Here is a 15,683-nt window from a genome sequence, read left to right as displayed (position 1 = left end):
TTTTTTCTTTATTTTTACTCAAACTGAAGGAAGAATACTTTTACTCACAAGACCATTTTCCTGCAAAAGTCTGCTATTACAGAGAGACTTCCACATAATACTGCCCTGTGATTAGAGCAACTATTCCTGTAAAATCTATTTGAGCTAAGAGTTTCAGGGATTTCATTTAGGACAGCAAAACTGCAGAGCCATTGCCCAGCTCTACTATTTTCACTGCACTATCTTGTTCTTTGCAAAGCCTCTCCAACCTGTTTCCATCTCAAATGGGGTTCTTGCAGCCAGCAGTGGGGCTGTATCAGTTCACATATTTTAAGGTTTTCCTCAAAACTGTGAGGGATTAGAAAATGAGGCTTTGATGTATTCAGGACATGTGCTTGAGATTACTTGTATACCTAGATGCTAGCACATCTGCCTGCAAGTTGTGGTCTAAATTTGTTTGTCCCTGGAAGCTCAAGTTTGCATCTGTGGGTGGAGTTTGTGTAGAAGTCTACAGCTGTATACCAGTTTCTGCACAATAACATTCTATAACCCATATTCAGTAACAAGATTTGAGTCTACATTGAAGAATATTATGTAATTGCAGAGTAAGAGCTACAGCACATAAGGTCCACATAATGAAAATAATATCACTGCAAAAGAGGTGGTTGAAAATTAATTTGAAATCCATTTATAAAATTATTTCAGGATTATTAGGGATTGATTTAAAAATGGTATCTAGAATTCTTTCTTTTTGTAACTGCATAGTCTGAGCAATTTTATGAGTTCCTGCAGCTATGGAAGAGATTTGCATGTTTTATGTAGCTTTTTAAAAAATTCTGATATGACAGATACTATCTAAATATTCTTGTATAGATAAACAAGACTGATCCATGCTGCACTGGGTTACAACCAGACTAAATATGTAACCCTGAAGAGGAGGTGTTACAAGATCTTAATATGATAATAATATTAATAAGAGAAGGCAGGATTTTGGGGGGTTTTGCCTTTTGTTCAACAAGTGGTATCTTTTGTGGACTTCTCCACAGAAGGTGAAAAACCAAATTGACCCATACCACTTACACTTCTTCAGCACTTCACAACTTTTACACATGCTATTCCTGTTCAAGTCAGTAAGAGTTTCACAGCTAAATCTATCCCTTCATGCTTTGCCAGTTTTCTCTGGCGATTTTGTCCTAGAAATGCAGACACTTGGTACATGTATGCAAGTGGGACTATATTAAAACCCACAGCAGGTAGAAAATAATACAGCCCAGGGAAGTTTTGTTTTTGACTCTCCTCATAATCAAGCTATGCAGAAAGCACAATGAGGCACAGTAAATAAAGACATTTCACACAGACAAGCACGAAAATCTTCCAAAACAAAGAAAATTAAATTATCTTTCAACTAAAGAACACACTGCAATGAAAGACTAAATGAGCAGTTCTAATTAAAACCATGCTGTGAATCTCCTACTTTCCACCACCACAAAAAAATCAGCTAGTATTTGTGCATGTACAGCCACCCTCCAAAACCAGTCAAGCAGCTTTCCATCCAAACAACGCAAGACACAGCAACTCAGAGCTGCGAAACATATTGAAATTATTTCCATAGCAATCATAACAAGAAGATGCAAGGCCAGGATATGCAGGGAGAGGGGCTGGCAGCAGGAGCTCAGCCTCTCACCGGCCCCGGTGTTTCCTGCTGTCCCCGGCACGGCATGCTGCTGGGAGCACCCGCGCAGCATCCATCCCCTTGCCCCACATTCATCCCCTTGCCCCATGGCTGCATCCAGTGCCCTGCTGTCCTGTGCGTCGGTGCTCGCCTTGGCAATGGTCGGTCTCATCCAAAACAGGCACTTGCATCCCTTCTGTACCCGTGCTCAGGAGCAAAGCATTCCATCCTGGCGGGCGCATGCAGGAGAGCCAAGGCGCTGCTGGTCCCAGCCGTGGTGAGCACAAGCAGCACCGTGCAAGCCCTGCTCGAGCTTCTTAATCCTGACATGTCGCAATCATCGGATGCTCAGGTGTCTCTGCTTGCAGCGCTAAACCAAGCAGCTGCCTCAGGTGAAAACGCTAAGAGGGGGACGAAAAGTCGGGGCTAACCCTCTGTGCATGAGCTGCACTGGGGCTTCATGCACAGCTCATCTCTGAACAGCTCTCCAGAAACGAAACATGATCTGTCTCCCACCCCACTCCCTTCTAGCTATTTATCTGTTTGTGCAGTCACGATGTGCTGCAGGCTTCCCAGGCAAGCCACTGTCCTCCCGTGGGCAGAGAGCCGAGGGGACAGGAACGTGCGGCTTATTCAGCACAGCGAGTGTGGGTATCCATGGCCTGCGCAGAACATGCATGCTGATACTGCTGTTTTCATGCTGGCACAGGGACAGCAAGCGGCTAAATACAGTAGATTTCACTGAGCACTCTAAATTGCAGACTTAGATGACATGAAAAAAGGTACAGTTTGCCCAAAGACAGAAGAAAGTAATGGGAAGATTTTGTACAGTGATGGAGAGCTTGGCTCCAGTATCATCACGCCTGACTTGCTATCAAGATGTCCAGTAAAAGCTTCAGAGACTTCATGGCCGTTAGATGTGGACCAGCAATATGGTGGCAGAACAAAAACAAGAGGTAGTCATCCTGAGGGATCCCAAAATCAAAGAAACTGAAGACAGAGGAAAAGGAGGATGCAGTTAGTATCTGAAAACCATCAAAAAGAAGTAGCAATATACAGGGAATCTGCAAAAAGCATCAGATTTTTAAGAGGGAAAACGTAGTAGGTCTCCTGAAAAGTAGCAAAGAGGCCTGCAAGAACAAAATGCAGCTACTGCAACTTGCTCCCCTTTATCTTACTATTTTTGGGCAGCTCGCAGCCCCCCATACACACGCCTGACACTCAATGTCTTTTAACACCCGTGGCAAAGCAGCGAAAATGTCTTATGCCAGATTTTACAGCCGAGTAACCTGAGTGGCAATACATTGCACAATTAATTGTCAGTTAATCAACGTATTCTTGCTTGACAGAAGGCTGAAATACCTATTCAACATTTAATCCAACTTTATGAAAGTTTAAGGACATATTTAAGTACTTGGTTTCACTGTAATAGATCAGGGCTCTGCCTCTCAAACATTTATACCCCTTCTTATTGAACAAAACTGGACCAGCAGTATTTCTACATGAGTAGGATTGCAAGTGGCAAGGAAGCAGTTCTCTTTCTTGTGAGGACTGTGGGTTTTTACCAGGATTCACATTTGGCTGTAACACCATGTTATCAGTGTCCTAAAGAGCAAAACTCATTGAGGAAGACTCCAGAGTCTGTAACTCCCCAAAATGTACCCACACTGTTCCCGCAAGTGCTGTTTACTGCATTTGAAACCTAGGCAGCAGACTTTTAAATCCCAGTGTGCATAACGTCTGCATGCAAACCAAAAGCAGGAGTTCCTCTGCTTTATTGGCTATTGAAATATTAAAAACAGGTGTTTAAAAACTGTATTACAAATCTGTCTGCAACCTATATTATTTTTACCATGTGTAAGTAAACTGATCACAAGCATGTTTCAACTGTTTCAGTGAAAATATGCAACTCCTGATAAATTATTTCTTAAACATGTGGAGGGAGGAGAAAGTTTATTTGATTTCACTGCACTGACAGCATGCAACAAATTTTTTTTCTGTGTATGTATACAGCAGATACTGTAATGGATCATCTCCTCTTCGTGGCATGTATCAAAGAAGACCTCAAGCTGTTTTTAACAACAAAAGAAATTATAAACCTCTGCCCATAAAGGAAGATGCAATGTACTTTGAGAGAGCAACTGAGTAATTGGACACCATATTTTCCACTGATTCAGCCTGTTAGTTGAAATAATGACTAATTAAAATGGAAAATCTATATTATAACCATATATACTGATATTCCAGATCACAAAGTGTGTTACAGATGTAATTTTTTACTCTTATACATATAAAAAATTAGAAAGTATAAAACCAGAAATTCCATTGGAGTTAGGTTGGTGTGAAAGGGATCTGAAATATGAACTAGCCCCCAGAATATCTTGATACAGAATGCAGGTAACATAATTTTCATGATATATGTTTTATGTAATTTGGAGTATCAAGAAAAAAAATCTTTTCCACTGAGATATTACTTTTAGGAATAGAGTACAGATGTCTAGTTCCCAAAGCAGACTTGTAAAAAATTAATCACCTGCCTCATGCAGGTTAGCAGTATTTGTCAGGCAGGTTAGCTCAGCTCATAATGAAGCATCTGGCTTCTGATAAAACTGCATTTTAATTTTAACTGTGTTTCATTTCAGATTTTGGGTGCATGTTAACATGAAATAATCTGGCAAGTCTGGAGCAAATTTGCTGATTGATAACTTTGGTGTAGGTCTTCTTAACTGCAACCAAAACTAAGTCAAGTGATAGCTGTGGTTCATGCCCAGACCACAGCCTCACATATCACCTGAACTTCCATGAAAAACTGTTTTAAATCCACTTGTCAACACCTCACTCATCCAGTCTTAAAATTGCTAATACCCAAAAATTGCTAAACTAAGAGTCAGCAAACCTCTAATCATGTGTTTGAATTAAACAGGCTAAGCTGTCTGACTTCAGGAGTGTCCAAATACGGCTTTGAAGGTATTTTGGTTTGAGTTTGGGGTTTTGTTGGGTTTTTTTAATTTGAGGTCTGCAAGCAAAAGATCTACCCATGTTGCATTTTTCCTTAGAAAAGTGGGTAGCCACTTCTAGCACTACTGGTAGTCTCTGCCTTCTGATTCTGTGACAGCGCAAGAAACGTGGTATCTACAACTTTTAGCAGAAGAGATGCAATATTAAGCACAGGACAAAAAGGATGGAATGGGCAAGAAAAAGTATCACACCCTAACAGTCAAGGATGAGTCCTGATTCCTCACTGAAAGGTAGTTATACACATTTTAGAGGTATGCTTCCAATGAATCACCCATTTAGACCACATGCAGAAAAAAAAGTCTGTTCAAAATGAAAAGAGTTCACCAAGTTAAAAAATGCAGCACAAGGCCTGAGGAAAAGTAAATCAGACAGGAATCAGAGAGGACTTACTACACCTGTGTTCTGCCTTTCTTGACCTTGCAGAGACTTCTATCACACTATTTGTAGACACTCAGGGGGCATATGCTGCTGGTTACCAAAACCAGCCTTATAAAGGAAGCAGAAAGGATGGCACTGTGAGCAGTGCTGGAGGTAAAGATGACTCCTCTGCTTCTGCTCTAATCTAGAAGGTCTTTGCCATATCAACTGCCCCCAGAGGACAGCTAGAAGATAGCCCACACAGTGATAGCAATACCACTGACTCCCTTATTGCAGAGAAGAAGAGAGAAAGGAAACCAGGAGACGCCAATGAAAAGGATAATCGGCAGCTGATGTCATGATCCCCTTTCCCAAGGGAATGGAGACAGCACCAGCAGAGGAATGCTTTCCATCCTCTCCTCCCTCAAGGCTATAACCAGCTTCTGCTTTGCCTGCAGCCACTGAGTCCAAACTGAAGGCAAACTTAGGGCTGAAGCCTTCAGGCTGGAAAGCTAGATTGAACATCTCAGCATCCTAACAGCTGGGATATGTACTGCGGTGCCCATCATGCTGAGTGTGGGCAAGGTATCATTTTTAACAGAGAGCAGAGTGCATCCCCAAGCACTGGCTGATAGAAACTTCATTTTTCATTTGTAAAGGCCGTCGCACCAAACAGCAGAGGCCTGTCCCCAGGATGGCTCATAAATCAGAACTGAAGTTGCATTTTCAGGGTCATGAAATCTTTTCCAGCTGACAGCAGCACACTTTCCAGGATGGCTCCCTTCTGGACTTACCCCTCCTCAGGGGTAAGGGCCACAAGCTAGTGATACATCTGTGATTGTGGAGCTACTCTGTGGGACCAACTTCATATGAACCCCAAAAATGAAAAACTTTCTCCTTTCCAAAATACACTCTCCTAATAAAAAAAAAAAAACCAACAACAGTGATGAAAATATTTCAATGGGCATTCTTCCATTTGCTGGATTTATAGAAGCAATAGCAGCCTTAAAACATCTGCCAAATCATTCTACTTTTCCGTTTTGATTATCTGTCTGCTAGTTTGAGGTTTTGCTTTAACTATACAGATGCAAGAAGTGAAAAAGCTATTCAGCTCAGATTTACTCTTAAGAAGTACCGGCTGTCTAAAACAAGGCTATGAAGTGTAGATTTTCTGTCTGGTTTGTTGTGTGATTGCATGGCTTTGTGCTATTAATTGCAACCTGGCTAACAGGTGCTTGCCAATATCTTTATATGCTCACCATAAGGAAGGGTTATATTTCCATCTGATCAAAAAGGTGATTCTGCCTTCTAAAAAGAAGCTAAGAGCAGCACAGAGAGGAAGTCCACTGCGGCATGATGAGTTGAATCACTGCTTACTAATGAGAATATGCCCTCTGTTCTGCCCTGATATACCCAGAGACGGTAGGGGAAAGCAGCTAACACTATTTTTTCCATATCCTCTCCTCTTGCTCAGGTGTCAGATGGCCATGAGCTGGACCCACAATGGACTGTTTTTTCTTTCTAATTCCCTTGTCTCACTTAGCAATGGTGGCAGCTCTGTTGTTTAAAACAAACTTGCAGCAGTGGGGACCCCAACCAAGAAAAGCACTTAGGAACACACTGCAGGTCCCATATAATGGGACTCGCCAAGGGTTCACTCTTGCTGTGCAGCAGCAGAACATTGCTGTAAAGAACTTCCCTGTCCATAAGAGCCTTCCTCTTGGCTTCCTTCATCTTCTTTCTGCCATCAGTAATGAACATCTCCTTCCAGTCTTTTCCCGTCTTTTTAGCTCTTCAGTTCTCTATTGTTCCCATGTATCCTTCTGGTTATCACAGGACTGACCTCACGCTGTTGGCTGTGTATGAAGCCATGTGTATGAGAGGTGCTGATCAGAGTGTGATGGCCCCTGAAGTTACACTGCTTTGTCAATGAGGCTTTCTATTCACCAAGGGGTTTGCAAAAGGTATTCATTGCTTATAGGTCTGAAGATGAAAGGGCTCTCTGGCAGATACCTGTGGTGGCCAGGACCTGCACTGGGACGTTGTGCTTGTTAACCAAAAGCAACAAAACCAATCGATACATGGGAAGCAAACAATAAGACACTCCATGTGTTGCTGAGGTGCACAAGTAACTCAGGGGCATATTGGTGCCTAATTATGGTGATGTGGAGATGTACAAAAAATACCGAGGCAGTGATTGCCATAGAGGAGAGTCTGACACTTGTTAGTCATAAGGTGATTTAAAAATCCCAATGTATGCATCAAGGCTTTTGAAAATCAGACCTGAGATGCCTGTTTGAGATCTTGTCAAGAAAGGTCACAGATAACTCTTTAGCAAATCTCCTAGCATAAACAACATTCTGACTATGTAAATCAGCAGACAAATCGTTGTGTTTTGCCTGTAAAATGAGGGAGTTCTGACTATTCAGCTCAGGCTCAGATGAAATTTTGTGTTGGAGCACAGGAGGCAAACACAACCTCTACCCTCTCAGTCTAAGAGGCACAGTGAAAGGCAAGACAGCATTCAGTGTATATTCCATAATAACTTAATTTTTCAAGATATTATATATATCAAGATACTATTCCAATTCTGGATAGTACTGGTTACTTAGATAAAAAGAAAACTCCTACAACTCATTTTTTTTCCTTTTTCTAACCAATTTATCTACTTCATGTGAGGAGTGATCTTGATGATAATTCATGGCATATTTTGTGTCAAAAAGTTTAATAATAATCATGGCTTTAAAAGTGCTTACTAGACTACTCTGTGCATTTAAATATTTTCTTTCACCATTGAGTACAATCTTCTATGGGAGTACATCATGCCCTTTAATTAAACATTCTTGAGTATTTGGATTTTATCTCATAGATACACCACACCCTGCTTGTAAAAATTCCATCTCAGGCAGTCAAAGTGCTTGACTTATTTCAAAGATGAGTTATTAATTAGAATATCTACAGACCACGTATTTATAATCTGGTGCCATTCCTCCCTGGGGAGCCCAAACTTTTATCTGCTGGATTACTAACCTGCAGCTGAAACAGAGCCATTACTGGCTGGAATGCACATCCCATCTTGTGCAACTCCTCAGCACTACATTCAAAATGAAGAATTGTGAGATAGGTCTAAACAGAGAACATTTTTAAGGTTTTCTGGATGTAAACCACTTGATTAAATTCACCTCACTTAATATGTGCCAGTAATTATGTAAAGCTGTGGCTTTCCTAACTAACCCATTCACTTAATTTTGCTTTGTTTGAAGAATCCTCACCTGAGCCACTAACTCTTGAGAAGTAGTAGGTGCCAGCAGGATGCTAACAGATGGAATTTTGCTCCTCAGAGTGGTCCCAGGTTTAATGCTCACCTGACACAATATACAGCTTCCCAATGCCTGATGCCAGCCAGGGCACCATCCCTATTCTGACTCAGAAGTGGGAGTACTTCAGTCTAAAATCACCAGAGGCAACAGCAACTCGCAAAATACTTCCCCAAGCCAAGGGGTGAAAGCCAGTGCCAGGCGTGAGCTCACCAGCACCGCTCCCCAGCACCACTCACTTGCCAATCCTCTGCGGCATTTTTAGCTCACCAGGTGCGCCGGCTCATCCCACTCTCCAAACGTTTAGCAATTGGGAGCAGCGATAGCTTGGAGCTGCCATGGCAGCAAAACACCCGAACAGGCAAAAGCAAAATGTGAGAGAGAGGAATATTGTGTTACCAGGCTCATGAGCCCTCACAGGCAACTTGAAGTGCTCCAAACTATATCGTTCCTAAGTGCAGTGGGAAAGGTGCTGCCATTCCACAGAAGGAAATCCACAGGAAATCCTGCTGGGTGAAATATGCCTGGGAGATGGCCCACAGGAGCTTCCAGTGAGCAAGTCCCATACATGATTCAGAGATGATAAGGAGCAAGTGGTAGACAGGACTGCTGCCACAGGCAGCCCCTAGTGTGCACCAGGCTTGCCTTGGCATGGGTCAGTATGAACTCCTCTGTCAGCCTGCCATGCTCAGCTCTGCCTGCCTCTCCCCATGCGCAGGTTTGGGAGAGAAAAGCAACCTCATACAGTGGTGGCATTGCACAGCTCCTAAACTATTCATGGGGCCCTCTCCAGCTATACAGAAAAGTCAGGAGCCTGGAGGAACCAAGGAAAAAATTGGCCCCCAAGCTTGGACTTTGTGTCATACCCATGAGAGACTCCTGCCTTCCTATGCTACTGTTCTCCTTATCCAGCATGCTTGCCTGAGAAACCTTTGATCCTCAGACTTTCCACCTTCTAAAAGAAGAGACGAATCAGCAGCAAGGAAGCTAATGTTGTCCAGGAAAAATAGATAAACCTGCTCTGGCTGCAGAGAAAGCAACCTCCTGGCAATTTTGCTTGGGAACCATGCCATGAAAAGTGGATGTTTTTTGGATTTATTTTTCCTCTGCCTTAGCATGCCCAACAGATTTGCAGAGGTATTGATGTGAGAACATCTCCTACTTTGGGAAGCAAGATGCCAGCGAGAGCGGGTTTGAAACAAAGATAGAAAAACCTGAGAGAGGAAAGAGACCTCATCCAAATTCTCTTCTTGTTGAAGATAAAGGGGGAAGAGCTTTGACAACAGTAGAATGAGAGCAAGTTTCCCCAAAGTACCGACATAAGAAAGACTTGACTGTCAGCATGGGAAAAATGTAACAGTAAAGGGTAGTACAAGAGGTCAAAGCAGTTTTATGAGAATTTTCCCCGAGTCAACAGAATAGAAAACACCAGAAATAAAGAGTGAAAAACTTGTTCCAAAATCTCTCTCCTGAAGACACACAGATTCTGTATGACCTTACATCTGAGTTTGAACTTCAAAACTTGAGCTCCTTTCTCTGTAACCCAGTGGGATGAATCAAACCTGACCCAAACAGCTGCAAAATCTGGAAATACGTTGATGCTTCAGAGATGCATTTTTCAGGTTTTGCCAGTCACCAATTGAACAGAAATCACTCCCTAGATTTCCTTCGCTTCCATTTATTTATATATTTGTCTTTCAGATACTTCTTTATTTGTAAGTACTTACTATTTGTCTTACAAAACTTATTTATAAACACTTCCTTTCTTTTTGGAAGTACTTTTAATCCACCCATCTATTCAACTTTGGTCTAAGTCAGAGCTTTTATGCATTCCTTTAAACAGATAACTGGCCATTATGGCAATGCCAGTACAAAAAAAGCTTCTTCTGCACCTCTTTATGTTTCTGTTATTTTGGAGAAACGGATCTTTGGGTTGTAACAAAAGGACTGAAAAATACATTAATCCTTATTAAACCAGTAGAGCAAATTGACAGGGCTGAGACTGTCTGCTTCCTCCCCTTTCCCTTCATGGCCTTCCATAATCTCCTCTCCCTCTCCCTCTCCCTCTCCCTCTCCCTCTCCCTCTCCTCTCCCTCTCTCCCTCTCCCTCTCCCTCTCCCTCTCCCTCTCCCTCTCCCTCTCCCTCTCCCTCTCCCTCTCCCTCTCCCTCTCCCCTCCTGACACTCGTTTGTGTTTGGAAGCAACATGCTCCCTCCTGACAGACCGGGACAGGGGATGAGAGGGGAAATGTCTGGACACATTTAGTCCAATTAAATGTTGGCATCACATTCAGTCTTTCCAAAATGCACGTAAGAAACTTCAAGTGCCAAGCTGGCCTTTGCAAATTGATACCTCCCCATTTGCATTTCCTTGCATCAAGCCACAAACAGAGTAGGCATTAATTGTAAACAAGCATGTCTGCCACATGCGCCTCTTTAATATCATTCACAAATGTTCTGCTAAAACCTTTCAACTTCCAGCAGACAGCTTCCATAATCCCATGTCACTGACAAGTTCTGGCAGAGCTAAAGTGTGTTTGTTGATGACAACTTCCCTCACTTTCCCTTTCCAGCTGTGGCAGCAGCACACATTTACACAGCAGCATTCTCTGCCCAGCGTCATCCCAGTCTCCCATCATTCCTTCCACAGACGTGTTTGCTAACAGGGGCTTACAGCAAATAAACAAACATGCACAGCCCTGCACGTGTGGTCCATACATCATCTTGAGCCATCTGGGCTTTCAACAAGCCACTGCTCCCCCAGCACGGCTTGTGGCACAAGCCCAAGCTGTGTGAGCATGGCAGCAGTGCCCTGGCATCCACGAGTCCTGTGGCATCCGGGCAGCGATAAAACCTGGGCTCTGCTGCACAGAGGGTCACAGCCCTGATGGGTAGCACTGGGAGTTTAACTGCTGGGTGGGAAAGCAGCAGCTGAGGAGGGACAGGCACTGTCTGCCACTCTCTCCCACTGCTGTTTCTCTTTTTGTTTTAAACAACCAAATTTTGTTCTTCCTGCTCCTGAGCAAAATCCTTTAAAAATGAATGAGAACTACTCATATAAACAAATTAATGGTCAGTTTAGAGTGTTATTAAATTAAATACTTTATACAGAGTAATTAAAGAGCTTGGTGGAATTAATAAAACTAGATTCAGATCTCAAATGCTTTTTAGAGCAGCTGGGAGGGTTTTAGAAATTGAACAGAAGAAACTCTAAAAGCCTTTGCTCAGAACTCACTGCAACATCCAAACCAGTGACATACTTCTACATCACTGCTACAGTTCTGCACTCTAACATGCATTCACAGTTCTGATGAGATCCAACTGCCAGTTAAGGACTAAATGTACTGAGGCACATCCCCAGCTGATTTCAGTATACTGCATGTCTGGAGTCTGACCACACAAATAGGTCCATGGTCACCACTTGCCAGCTGAACACTCACTGAGCCCTGCACAGACAGAGCAGCAATCCACCCTGTATTCACATTGCTCTTGCATTGTTTTCACCAAAGGCTTGGTCCACTCAGTTTAAAATATGCTCTAAGGAGTGGTCACGTGCAGGAATTTCTGAGGACAGGAAAAATCTCCCTTTACTTTTTGGTTTTAGAGAAGAAATGGCACTTGCCACAGAACACTGAGATAAACAACCTGTGCTGCTCGTTACATGGTTTGGTACCTGCACAATGGGGTGGCCCCCCGCAGATGCCTTCACAGCCCCTCGACTGCCTTCTGTCTCGTAATGAGCTCGGTGGTGGGATTTCGGCTGCACTTCGATGCGCAGTTCGTAAGGACCTGAGTGAGATGGCAGCTGCCAATCCAGAGCAGGCAGGGATGGGCTACAGTGAAAAGGAAAACAGATTAAAAATTAAGATCAAGTACACTATTATAAACCACAAGCAGCAAGCACTATTACTTTAGACACTGTGTCTTGCAGTTCATCCTTCACCATCTTACATTTATAATTTAATCTATAAGGATAATGTCGTGACATAAGTAATTTAGAAGGTATTGTCTATTTTAGAAAGATTTACAGGTCAAGCATATCTGCTGGCTTAGATGCTATCTGATTTGTATCCAAAATTAAAAATTTTTAAGATACAGATTACAAATATCTTATACATTATCTCTCAAAGCAAAATAAAAAAGGCAGAAAGACAGAGGGGAGTTTTAGGAAGACAATTTCTGCTGTGAAAGTGAATGCCAAAATAGTTTGGCATTTAATGAATCTAATGGGTTTCAACAAATCTGCTCTGTTTACAGGGGGTGGAAAGAATAAAAAAAAGCCATTTCCTTGCTTCATTCCCAACACAAAGCATGTCTGAGAGCCTCGAAGCAAAGCATATCTCTTTTGGGTTAATGTACAGCAAAGGAGAAAACTCTGAAGTCAGAACTTGCTTATGAATCCTATTGATGGTGATGAGCAAGTCTGCAGAAAATGCAGCTCACTCTTCTGGCTCAACACTGACTCTACAATTAACCAAAATACTAAGGACCTATTATCATCAAGCATCCCGATAGCATGCAGTGGTGGGAAAGTGGCATTGTCAGAAACCCTCTTCCAGTACAAAACCACACTTGAAAATAGCTGGGACACCTCTAATAAATGCCAAGTTGATGCTTTGAAAGAAAAGAAACAAGGACAGTAGAAATAGCAGTCCTGAGAGCTTTACAATTAAAACAGTAATTTCATGTCCACTCTATATTCTTTCCTTTGGTGAATTTTCTTCACTGAGTGTCCTTCAAAAGTCTTTACAAGTAGTTAAACAGCACAACTGCAACACACTCCCCTGCCCTTTTATGTGAAACTTTATTACTTCTCCCACCAGCCTGGAGAAGACAACCAGCAGGCAGAAAATAGTGGTCCTTTGTAGGTGCCATGGGCCAGGGTTCCCTGGCACTGTGAGAGGATTTGTGCCACCACAGCTTGCAGGTTAGGGCTCACCAGCTCTCCCCAGCCTGCAAGGAGGCTGAGAACTGGGGATTTACTGCATCCTTGCCTCACTGCTGCAGCCCAGGAGCAAGGACAGTCTGAGCAGCAGGGATCACAGCTGAAAACTTTCCTTTCCCTGTGAGCTGCCTGAAGGGGAAAGGATGTGCAAGAGCTTCCACACTGGACGCACATACTACAAACACATGTTCAGTTGGAGGCTGGGTATTCCATGTTACCATCTCAGTGATCCAAACTCGGTGCACTTGTGGGTTTTCAGGCATTACAGCTCTCAGCAGCCCTGCTGGCTCCACTGCAGGACAGGACTTCTACCACTAGCACGGGCACTCTTTTGCTTTGCCTTTTTGGCTTTTGTGAGTGCTTACCCAGACCTGTATCATGAGCATATTGAACTCACATCTGTTAATGCCTGTGTGTGTATGCACTGCTGAGACCTCAGGTGGTGCTAAGTTTCCCTACATTATCTTTCTTCATTTTTTACAAGTCTGAGCCATGCATCTGCATGCCTATGGACACACTTTACACATTACAGGGGTCAGTTGGAGCCAGCAAGTCCCATCCTGGGTTAGGACCAGGATCACCTTTGCTCCCTGGAGCACCTCCTACTACTCCAGGACAGCTCACTGCAAGTTGCAGGCTCCAAACATCAAGTTATTCTCTTCTCCAGCCAAGGACATGGAGCCCAATAACAGAGAGGAAGAGAAGTATCCATCCTAGCTCACCCTAAGTGGAAGCTTATCTAAAAGAAAGATGTTGCTTCTACAGAATCTGAGCTTCCATGAATATCTGGAGTCAGGAGAAGACAGGAGGGGCACTCTCTCTACTGGCAAGACCCTGCCAGGTACAAACTCTGAATTTTCCTTCTGCCCCTCCACACATGGAAGCCCCTGACTCAGCTACAGGCAGGATGTTGCACCTTCTGAGCTCCTGTGCAAGCCTTTCCCCCAAAATGGCCAGGGCCCACTCTGGAGGTGAGGGGAAGCTCTTTGCTACTACAGATTCATACAAGGTATGAGGAGACAGCAGAGAATTACAGACAGATGGCTATTGTATGTAGCCACTGCTCTTTGCCTAGCACTTTAGGTACACATATTTTAGTCTGAAAAAAAAAAATCTGGATGAAGCATATTTGAGTAATGATAAATGACAAAGAGTAGAGCAAAACAGCTGTGTCTCTCCTGGTGATGATCAGCACACATTTTTAAACAGATGTTTCTGGTTTTAAGTAAATTCTTACTTGATGGATTTTTTTTTTCTGAGGGTATAACATCTATCAGATTAGAAATTTTTAACACTTAACTAAGAAGGAGAAATCTGACTGACAGCATGTAGCCCTCAAGTGAAGAAGGTTGGTTTTTTTAAAGATACATAGAAGTCATAGTTTTGTTATTAATGGCATCTCTTTGAAAAATAAAGAACCAAAGACAAAACACACAAACCCTCCCCCTTTCAAATCAGCACCTGAAAATGTTAGTATAATTAAGTTGTAAAATTCATGTTCTCAAATAAAGTATAAAAACAAAAATACGGTTTGCTGTTAGCCTGAAATCTACAATCAGAATTCCAAAGCACCACCTGCCGAATTATAAATTGACAATTAATGGGAAATTTCCTGATAAAGGAAGCAAAGTGATGCATTTAGCAGTGTCATGGACTGGGACTTTCAGAACTATTTCCTGTGTTAGGTTATCTTCATCATGCACCTAATCTTCTGTGGCTAAACATGGTTAAATGAAAAAGCCACCAAACAAATCATGTAGTGGTAAAATCAAATCTGGTTGCTGCAAATATTAATTTGAAAAGGTCCAAACTACCTCATCAAGCCAGTGTCAGTGGAGAGGAGAAGAGCCCCACCACAGCAGTCAAGAAGAGAAAGAAAAGGTCTTCATGCAGTCTTCCTATCAAATACACATCAGTCTTTTTTCCTCAGATGACATTGTCCACCAGCTGAAAACCTGTCCCATTTCTTTCTGTGTCCTAATAAATCTCACTGTAGTCCACCTAAATGCTGTAATGAGGTATGGTTGCTTCAAAGCAGGTTCACAAAACCTGGTGCTAGGCTGTAGGAAACTGGCTCACTATAACTCCGTGGTACATAAATCAAATTAAAAACCAGATGAATAGTGATTTATTTTGCATACACCAGATACACAATATGATTTAATCAAAAACAGATTATCCAGTCTGGCTGACTGCTGCCTTTAGCAGGAAGATTTATCAAGTTACAAAAAAAAAACCAGAAAAAAAAAAAAGATACTAAGCAGTCCACTGGAATATAGACAGGGAGGAAACGAATCTAAAAACTTCTGCTGAACTTTGTAAAGGTGTTTAAGCTCCATATTATAATTGCACTTTCTAACCTACTAGGTGCCCAAGGCCACTGTAAAAAGAAATTC

General features: G+C 42.5%; 1 protein-coding gene across 7 annotated transcripts in view; it reads right to left on the bottom strand.

Moving 5' to 3' along the window:
• The window catches only part of NFATC1 (nuclear factor of activated T cells 1), a 111,143-nt gene that overhangs the window by 78,773 nt on the left and 16,687 nt on the right, over nucleotides 1-15,683 (bottom strand). For 6 of the 7 annotated variants that reach the window (XM_041714235.2, XM_041714231.2, XM_041714232.2 and 3 more), the window contains exon 3: nucleotides 12,016-12,175. In XM_041714235.2, the coding sequence (XP_041570169.1) occupies nucleotides 12,016-12,175 (160 nt within the window). Of the gene's footprint in view, nucleotides 1-1,663; nucleotides 2,074-12,015; nucleotides 12,176-15,683 lie in introns of those variants that run through there. The other variant, XM_072924196.1, reaches the window with a different exon arrangement.

This window comes from Taeniopygia guttata, chromosome 2, assembly GCF_048771995.1.
Source record: "Taeniopygia guttata chromosome 2, bTaeGut7.mat, whole genome shotgun sequence".
Taxonomy (NCBI): Eukaryota; Metazoa; Chordata; class Aves; order Passeriformes; family Estrildidae; genus Taeniopygia; species Taeniopygia guttata.
This window is presented reverse-complemented; position numbering and strand designations above follow the sequence as displayed.